This window comes from Haplochromis burtoni, unplaced genomic scaffold, assembly GCF_018398535.1.
Source record: "Haplochromis burtoni strain Fernald_Lab_line unplaced genomic scaffold, NCSU_Asbu1 Contig_683, whole genome shotgun sequence".
NCBI classification, from domain to species: domain Eukaryota; kingdom Metazoa; phylum Chordata; class Actinopteri; order Cichliformes; family Cichlidae; genus Haplochromis; species Haplochromis burtoni.
In genome coordinates this window covers 147,271-157,394 of record NW_024583044.1, presented here as the reverse complement: position 1 = coordinate 157,394, position 10,124 = coordinate 147,271, and the positions used below count along the sequence as shown (strand labels likewise).

Here is a 10,124-nt window from a genome sequence, read left to right as displayed (position 1 = left end):
ATTCCTAACAGCTTATACCAGATTCAGAGTGTGTGTGTGTGTGTGTGTGTGTGTGTGTGTGTGTGTGTTTTATATGTAGTCATCAAGTGTTTATGGACAGTAGCTTTGCCATTGGTCCACATCTTAGACCTAGTTGGTGCACAGGAATGGTGGTGGGGTGTATCAGAGGCACGATCTGTGGGTACAAGTTACCTGACTGCCAAAGCTAACAACATGCTCCAACATGAGTGATATACGCTTGTCTAATTTGAGTGTGTATTTGGCGGTGCGGGAGGGGGGTTGAATCAGCTCAGGAAACCAGTATTTCAGGCCTTTAACAACAAACAGAAAAAAATAAACAAATTATGGGAAAACCAAAAACACAGTGTTCTTTAAAAATTGCTTGTTCCGTTTGATTTTCTCCATATATACTTTAAGTAATCACAACTAGCAAATGGGTGGTGCACGCAATGGAGAAAAGTCTCAACTTAATTAAACTACAATATCCAAGTTTGTCATCATTGTGTACTCGTCTTTTGACAGATTAGTAATTTTAACATGCTTCAAGTGCGCCCTGAGCAACCCAGGTATATTCAGTTAGGCAAAAATATCGATAACCAAAAATACTTACTCCACCTTCCACGTGTTCCCCAATTTAAACTGAGTTTCGCATTTAGTGTTAGTACAACCCTTACCGTTTTTATGTAAAATATAAACCCACACTTACAAAGCTCCCTGTATTGTCCCTCACATGGTAACATCTGCTACATCAAAACAAAGCCTCATTGGGGGGTACTTAACATTTTCATATTACAATAAACTAACGGTAAGGACTCAGCAGCTTAGGATGACTTCCAGCAACTGTGAAACACTTTGTGTGATAATCCATATTCGTCCAAATCTCTGCAAGTAAAACATCAGTGACAGACTCCTCCCACATTCATACAATGATTAAAAACAGCATCGTCCTCCCCCCCCCATTCTTAAAAAGATACCATTATTGTAATATTGTTTATTATATCCAATCTAAAATTTTTACTTTAATTTCTAAAACTCCTTTTTAACAAGGTGAAGACAATGTTGTCCTCTACCTGACCGAGTTTCCCAAAACATTTGTGGATTTATTACTTTAGTTTATGTCTATGGTTCTTTAAGGACACCACGAGAAAGCCAACTTTAGAGGTTTTGTGTTCTGGAAAATTTTGATATCTGGAATAAATATCAGAACTGTCAAAGAAAACTGAAAAAAAAAAAAACTCAAAGTGATCAATGCTTTGGGAAACCCAGATACCTTTCATTCTTTCATTTTTCCAGCGTGCCATCATTTGGAATGACAATGTTAACACTACGGAGGCCAGTGTGCTTTAAACATGACTTCATAACAAGACTGATGATAACAAATCATTGCTGAATAATCAAAACTAAGAAGTCAATATAGGTCATGTCATTACAATTCTATTAATCACCCTGAACAATGAATTTAAAGTAATGACAAAAAACAAAAACAAAGTACTGAACAGCGCCGAGAAAAAGATATCTAAAAATTTCAAGTAATCAGTCACATCCAGGTAAATAAATAAACATTTTGCTGCAACAATAAAAACAAAAAAAGCCATTGCATCTTACATAAATAATGGTGAACACACGGAGTGTCAACATAGCGCTGCTATTCTGCATCTCACTTCTAAAATACCATAAGACAACCTGCTGGCAAATAATAGATGGCTGTTGATGTAAAAATGGTAGGAAAAAAATAAACACTCCGCAGAGATTGTTGATTCTGAACCTACTTAAGTGGAGGAAAGCGAGAGCCTCCAACATTTACGTCCAGTGTAACTTTGAGATGCCCGTTATGCGTCATCTATAGTGGGAGTGTACGAGTCTATCCAAAGAGAAAGCTGATCTATATGGAGACTCCAAACTGAAACAGGTGATTCTAGGAGCTCCATTGCGGACAAGTTTTCAGCCAAAAAAAAAATTTATTTGTATTATTCAAATTGTTTTGTGTGGGACAAAAGGTAGTCACAACTGCTTCCAGACCAACTGTATGAGCTGTACACCTGCTGTTCTCAGTCTGATGCTCCTATTGTTGTCACTCAAACACACATATTTAGTAATATTTCCAGTTTTCCCTCTCTGCTTACAGAGTATGTTCACTTTATCGAAGAGCAGGCTGAAGAAAGAGTAACAAGGCCGGGATAGGAAAAACGAGAAGGCGGCGATACAGGTATCACTGTTGGATGTTCTGATGGTGTACTTTTGTGAAAGGTCTTTCCTGGTTGTAAAAAGGTGGGCTGTAAATGTATGTGTGACTGTGTCTTGGTACAAGTAGTTCCAGGTAGAAAGAAAAAAAAAAAAAGGCAACATTATGTGAGAAGTAATGCACAGAGTCTGCCATTAATGTCAGAGCACGCCAAACTGTTTTCATTGCCACATGTTTGTTTTACAGCAGTTATGAGGTCATTTATGGAGCAAAGGAGCGTCACTGTGGGACAGAGGCTCCCCACAGGATCGTCTGCATCTCTGGGGGGAATTTTGTGTTTTATTTATTTTTTTTAAAAATGAACCACATTTCCTTTGATGTGTTGGTAGTTACCTCTAGAGGAAATGCTAGTGGTTATCCTTCCCTGTGCTGTGGCAAAGAGAAATAAAGCACTGATACCGTCCTGCATACAGCTGCAATAGTATTTTTATTTTTTCCAACTGGACCTCAATTTAATTTGACCAAAATTCACTCTTCTAGTTTGTTTTTGTGGAAGTTGCTTTAAGAATGTCTTGGAAAACTGAATTGCAGGTAGAATAGATAAAAAGCTTATGTGAAAATCAAGAGCTTTTAAAATCCAGGATGCAAAAAGGTGGATTTTGTCTTTAGTAATGATAATAGCTGAAGCTGTGTGTGGGAAAAGATTTTGTACTTATACCAAAAGCTTTGTTTCAATAACCTTTAATTTTTGCAAAATTCAATGGGATTAAAAAATTGAAACCCTGGTGCCTCAAAATGTCCATGCATTCTTATGACACTAGAGGGCGATGGCACCAACTCACAGTTAAGAAATGCGCCACTTGAGAGATCATGCGGCATCCAATGCCATGCCCACTTCCACGAGTACAAAACTAAGAGACAAACTCTTAATTCATTCTGAGGACATTTGATAAAAATGAGCGAGACTCGTTTGTCCTTAAAGAGCAGAGTAGTCCGCATGAAAGCTTCAATTCTCCTGCTGATTGTCCAGTTGAAGGGGAACGGTGCTCATATTTGAGCTGCGTGGTAAAACCTCGAGGGTCCACGCTTTTCTGGTGACTATTGGTAAGAATAATGTGGAAGATTCTGCAACAGCATCGACACAAATGGCAGTGTTCATTTCTTTCATCTTCTCTTAAAACTGCGAGCCTCTGGAGTGAAGTTGTGCATCAGACTCCTCGAACCTCCATGCAGATGAAACGAAATCCCCCCCCCCCCCCCCAAAAAAAAAAAATTTTAAAAAAAAAATCAGCAGTCTCCAGCGAGCTCACAACAATATAAAAACAAGTGTAACAACAACAACGTCAGTCAATTCACCAGCTTCTTACAAAGATAAAAACAAAAAGAAACGATCAACGGGGAGATTCTTTTCATTTTAGGCAGAGTCAGGTCAAGTGTTGGGGGGCGGGGTCATGTGATCCGAAGGTGTCATAAGGCCACGACGGTGCACGGGTGTTTGAGTTTGCAAGGCAGCACTCCTCTGTTGAGCTGGTAGAACTCCACCAGCTGAATCAGGTCGGTGAACTTGGTGGCGCCGTCATCAAGGCTGAAGAAGCCTTGGCCATCCTCTTCACACTGGCGGCACAGGCGAGAGCGAACGGCAGACGGAGGGAAGAGGTGGAAAAGACAACATCAGACTTTCTTCTTATGGATCAACGAAATAATTTGAAATGCCTGATCGGTGCATTTTTTAACATAGCTTATGAAATAATGCTTTAACCCTGAAAAGCCTGGATCATCAAGTGGAGTGATTACTGAACCTTATGACAAATTTAAAAATTAAATATCAATTTGCATATATGTGTTTTGATTTTGCCACATTTGGGATTTCTGTGCAATTTAGTTTTTTATATTAGTGCTGTCAGCGTTAATGTCGTTAAAATAACGTTGACGCCGTGCAGCGGCTACATACCATACATACAAATAAAAAAACATATAAAATAAAAATATAAAATATAAAAACACTGGTGGTTTAAAGATCACAAACACTCATAAATATGGTACACTTGGCATTACAGGGTTAACAGACTAAGCTACCATGGAAGATGCAGTATTTAACAAACGTATTAGACCAACACCCAGTGTGAGTTTTATGCCACAGCTGCCCTAAACAACAACAACTGCTTGTAATTATCAAAATAATATTTTTGTTTCTGTAATGGTTAATGTAATGGTGCAAATTTAATATTGTATTTTAAAAAAAAGTTGAAAACAATAACAAACATTTAATTTGGCATCTTAAGGAGAAAAAATGAGTTAATTACTCACATTCCTGAACAGGAACTATACTTGATTAATTTTTGACAGAGTTCTAAAACTCTTGTGTTTACTTACTTTAATTGTGGTCTAATAGATTTGGCAAGCACTTAAATGCAGTAAAGTAAAGCCATCAGGTGCAACAATATACAAACACGCACGAGACATGTAACAAGTAAGCGAGAGTCTTACCGGTAGGATCTGGAAATGCTTGATTTTCTGGTGATGGCACAATGTGAGCACAAACGCCTTGGGATTACTCTGACTGACTCTCAGCAGAAACAACCTGTGAAACAAAAAAGGAGACAAAATGTTGTAAAAGCCTTCACTTAGTGTTACAGATTATATATCTATATAGACACACCGATATATAAATAAATAAGTGTAAAAATATATAAAGAAAAAAGCTTTGCCAGCTTACTTACCCATCTACTTGTCCCTGCTGGTGGATAATGCGGTGGGACTCTTCTCTGGTTATCCTGCCATGGAACCAGAGCTGAGCTATGTGGATGACTGCAGAGAATAATTTTTTTTTTTTTTTAAAGTACATTTTTATAAAATAACATTATATACACAGAAAGAATATGCAAAGTTAGGGAGCAGTTGCAAGTTCTTTTTCCTGTTTTGCATTTACCTGAGCTTAGTGAGGAGTGGTGTAATGGACTGTGGGACCCCAGTATGTTCATTCGTTGAGTCCTCTTCTGAGAAAGATGCCACACAGAGACAAAACAATGTGGTTTAGTTCATGGTCTGTTTGAGCGACAGTAAACAGCAGCAATTTGTAGCTTCTTAACATAATTCTGATAACTTTAAGTGAAAAACAATCACTAAAACAGTAAACAGGCTAAGGAAAGATCAGATCAAATGTGGTGAACGCATGGTCTAATTTTAAGACTGTGGAACCTGATCATTGTCTCCTTTACAATTGGACAGAAAATGGAATTTCAGACAGCCTAAATCAAGTACTTAAAAGTCACCTTGTACATTTATAAATTAAATGAATTCATCTTTTCCAACTAACTCTCTATAATTATCGGAGCAAACATAAACAGAACTGCAAGGATCCTAAAAAAAAAAAACAAACAAAAAACCCTAACAGGTAACAAAAAGCCGAGCATCTCTCACCCGCCACGCGTGCCCCTCCTCCATGGCAGCACTCTGAGCTTCGACCGGGTTGTCAATCACTCTGCCTATCCTCCCTGAGAAATCCATTGCCACGAGGGAGTTCTCTGATACGCTCCTCTAGAGGGAGACAAAGACACATGACAGTCAAAATACAAGAGTGCAGACAGACTACATACGAAGGCAGATCATTTACCTAAACTAAGTCAGACTATATCCTTACATGCACAATCACTCCAGTAAACTTACCACAGGAGCTGAAAAGTGTGAAAGTAAAGTTTTCCTTTGTTGAGGAATCTTGTAATTCTGGTACAATACGATCCCATACTGCAAAGGAAAAGGAACAGAGTAGTGAATAAAGGCCATCAAATTACTTGCATTACAAAGAATTAAAAGTATGCTAGAAGTCATGTTGGCTGTACTGTGATGTAGGCAGTGCAGAATTACCTTAAAGATTCGAAAAGCAGTCATCCAACAGCTTCTGCTCTGTTCGTCCTCTGCACACAGCATTCTCAGCTCCTTCATATCCCCTCTGCTTTTATTAGGCTGCCAATGAACAATTTACACAATCAGAACAGAGACTACACTCACTGCATCAAACTCTTATTCTTGACACCACTTCTATCACCATTATTATTAATTGGAGAGAGAAAGATGATATGAACAACAAAACCAAAGACAGTTCATCTGAGTTTATAACTCATAAATCACAGGGAGGGAAAAAAAAAAGTTGCTGCACTGATAAACCAGTTCTACTGAGACAAGAAACGGCACAGGATATGAATCATACTCAGCTCATAATATTTCATCATTCCACTATTTCATAATTAGATAAAATCTGTTTCATCTCACTTGCGTCTCACCTTGATGCAGAAGCCGTAGTCTGTGGGTGCGCCGTGCTGCTTCTTGCCTGTGATGACAGTGAAGATGTTGCTGTCCTCAAGGTCTGCTAGTAACTGTAGATGTCTGGGCTCCTGGAGACAGAAATTAATAAATCAAAATATCAGAGAGGAGACAGCCCGGAGGCACACGAACAGACAGAGACGTGTGCAACTCGGCCGTCAATAATACGGAGTTTCTTTCACGGAGATTACATTTAAGGTGGACTGTATTTCGCGTCTGAGATGAATGGAGCGAGCCGCCGTTACCTTTGAGGTTCCTTTTGTAGAACAGTAGAGCCCTGAGCGCCGCAGAAACATGTAAACCTTCTTCCATGATTTCCTTCCCACCTCCTTCATATACAGATGCCCCTGGATTTCTGGACAGCTTTTGGTGGCTAGGAAGTTCTAAAACAGGGAGCGGGAAAATGCAAATAATTATCAATTTATTCACTCTGTCATTTCTTTTGTAAAAAGGAGCCAGATTACATCTGAAGCCTTTGAACCCCCTGTCACTACCACAGGCAGAAAGCTGGCACCATCTGTAGGGGCATCAAAGACAGGAGGCTCATTGTGACAATGTGTGAAAACTCAAAGGCTGTCACAATCCTGATAGTGACATTTGTACATTTAATTACAAAAAATAAGAGAACAGTATATGCATAATTTACTAATACTGCTTGGAAAAGATATGTTTGTTAAACTCAAAAGAAAAACTCCATTAAAACTGTGTCCTGTTGTGTTTTGTGGCTTTAAAATGAAAATCGTGCATTTCTACAGGGAAGCCCAACTTGTCTTATAGGTGTTTGAAGAATTGGGCGTTTGTGGTTTCCATGTTTTAGGAAAGCATTTCACCGTGAACTGCAAGTCAAGTTACTGAAGCCGATCTGGAATCTGTGGCTTACGGGTAAAGGCAAACTGTTCCACAGTACTTTTGAATATTTAAAGCATGTGTTTCGGAAACAATTTGACATTAGGCTTCGTGCATGAACATTATCCAAACTCTGCACAGTCACACAGAACGTTAATACAAAGAGCTGTCCCTTGGAGGCCATTCGCTTCAGTAACTTACTCACATGCATCTTGCATAATGCCAAATATTGCAAACACCTGGTGGAGCTCAGGATTAGAGAGCGCCTTGGTTTACACAGGACTCTAATTGAGTGCAAAGATCTTGTGTTTGGAAGAATTCCGGCTCTGGAAATTCCTGACAACTCCAGCTCACCTCATTCCGATCCAGTTATTAACTCCTCTATGCAGAGGATAAGTGCGCATAACTTCTATATGATCAGCCGGACTTAAAAGCTTTCTGTGAGTGGCTACCTTGAAGTGATGGATTCCACTTGTGATTTTAACTCTGACAGCTCCATTACATGATGCAGGAGAACGCCAGCCAATCCCATTAAGATATTTCAAAAAAAATAAATAAAAAATCTCCTACCAGACATTTTTTCTTTTTTGATATTTGTAAAGAGTATACTGGGAGTATTAGTGAGAAGCCAAAAAGTACACGTGACACACATGTGGAAACAGTACTGAGAAAACATACAACAGGCAGGTGCAGATCCCAACTTGGCTAATGAAAACAAACTGAGTGTAATTACCTAGAACCCCAAAACAGAACACATGGCTCGAGGCCCGAGTCATTCGAACCAAAAGGTCATCATTTGAAAATTTTCCACTATGGAACTACGCAAATTGTTTAAATCCTATTGCAGAGACACTCAGAAGATGGATGTATGAACATAAAGATATTTGGAGATTTATACACAGGAAATCCCACGAATATAAACCTGCCTCGGCCCAACCTGTCTAAGTCCTTACAGATTTCCTAAAGGATGAGAAGTCTGGAGAAAGGATCATTCAACATCTAACATGTATCGACAGCCAGCTTTTCTGACAGCCATTTACAACATCTGTGATAAAAACATGACTAATTTCCTAACATGTACAGCTGCGAGTTGGATCTGAAGCTCTGAATATGATGATACTGACAGGCACAATTTTGTCCACTAAGCAGAAGCCACTGGACACACCCACTGCAAATTAAAATGACAGCACATATTTGTAGCTACATTAGAGAAAGTCCACTAAAAAACTTCAGTAAACCTATCAAGTTTTTTCATTTTGGTTGCTACTACAGCTTTGACAAAAAAAAAAAAAAGCATCTTAATATATCCGACCAGCCTCCTTCACAAAAGCGGCTCACCGAATTACCATCATAATCCTCCAGTCCACAACCTGCCCCCACCCCAAACCTCCCACAACATTAAAAAGGTAAATGTTTTAGAAGATATTTTATTTTTTGCCCCATCATTCATTCCGCTGTATGTACATTTTAAAAAACACTGTTAAAAAATTCAATTCAGCTGTGTTTTGCTCGTATTTCAATCAATAAAAAAAAAATAAAATAAAAATAAAAATAAAATTTCCCAACAGCACAAGGGTAGATCCGAAACTCTGCGTTCTATTTCTGATGGCTTAATTCCATCCATCACAAGAGCCGGACCTGTGGTGTGCGCCGAGACAGTCGTGTCAACAGGGGATCAACACTAGTTATTACTGCAGGCTCTGACGAGACACACTGTCTAAGGGTCAGAGGTGAGGTATGCCAGCTTGATTGTACAGTATGCATGTAGCAGGTGCTGACTCTGAAAACGAAACTGTTTGCGTGTTAAGAAGAGCAGCGAGACTGCAGCGTGTGTGAGCTGTACGTACCTGAAGGAGCTGAGATGGTAGAATTGCATGATTAGATTCCTGGCACCACGCGACCATGTGCTCTGGGAAAAACGTCTGTTCAAAGAAGGAGGTGTGGAGAGAGAGAGAGAGGCAGAATTACAGATACTGTGACGATAATTATAGTGTCAGATTTTGTGACAGAAGCACAGGTGACTACTTTCATTATTGCAGTCTGCTGTAATTATGAAATAATCTGCAAGGTTAAGTTGGCTCAAATTTGCTGTTTTTACAGGCTCTGTATTTCAACAAGATGCCGTCACGAGTGACGTGGCAAGTAAAGAAGTGTGTCAGGAAAAATAATTACCAGGGGGTTTCTGAAGAATTCATATTTGGCATAGTTCTTCCTGAAGAGGAATCTACCGTCACTGTTCATGGAGGCCTGGACCTGAACCACCAGCTCATGGTCTTCTAGACAGCGCTCTGAGAGGAGACGGGAAGAGAAAGTCAAGCTAATTTCACAAGCTTGGCCGAAAACATCTTCAACATCTCACAAACACCCTCGCACCAAACTTAAATAATTAAACAAGAGAAATATTAGTCATCAACATTTCTTGTAAACCAGAAATTAAACTTAAAGGGGGGGGAGAAAAAAAACAAACAAAAACTCAGTGGGGTACTTTCGGCTGCTCCCTTATTTCCCAGGAGATTGCCACGGTGGATGTTTAATTTGGCACAGATTTTACGCCGGATGCCCTTCCTAATGAAACCCTCCCATTTGTACAGGCTTGGCACCGGCATGAGGAGTACACTAGCTAGCTTGTGAGTTTGCGTCTCCTTCCGCGCTCAAACCAGGAATCTTTTACAATTAGAAGTAACCGTGTTTACTACTACTACTACTACTACTACTACTACTACTACTACTACTACTACTACTACTACTACTACTACTACTACTACTACTACTACTA

The 10,124-nt window shown here is 39.3% G+C and overlaps 1 protein-coding gene across 4 annotated transcripts in view; it reads right to left on the bottom strand.

The window, feature by feature from the left end:
* Positions 1–47: 47 nt before the first annotated feature.
* grb10b (growth factor receptor-bound protein 10b) overlaps positions 48–10,124 on the bottom strand; it is a 64,889-nt gene continuing 54,812 nt past the window's right edge. For 3 of the 4 annotated variants that reach the window (XM_005949603.3, XM_005949604.3, XM_014330058.2), the window contains 11 exons: positions 9,521–9,636; positions 9,196–9,270; positions 6,748–6,885; positions 6,463–6,573; positions 6,047–6,145; positions 5,849–5,926; positions 5,603–5,719; positions 5,112–5,178; positions 4,903–4,990; positions 4,670–4,763; positions 48–3,796 (listed from right to left, as the gene is read on the bottom strand). In XM_005949603.3, coding sequence (XP_005949665.1) covers positions 3,650–3,796; positions 4,670–4,763; positions 4,903–4,990; positions 5,112–5,178; positions 5,603–5,719; positions 5,849–5,926; positions 6,047–6,145; positions 6,463–6,573; positions 6,748–6,885; positions 9,196–9,270; positions 9,521–9,636 — 1,130 coding nt within the window. In that variant the 3' untranslated portion in view covers positions 48–3,649. The remainder of the gene's footprint in view (positions 3,797–4,669; positions 4,764–4,902; positions 4,991–5,111; positions 5,179–5,602; positions 5,720–5,848; positions 5,927–6,046; positions 6,146–6,462; positions 6,574–6,747; positions 6,886–9,195; positions 9,271–9,520; positions 9,637–10,124) is intronic. The other variant, XM_005949605.3, reaches the window with a different exon arrangement.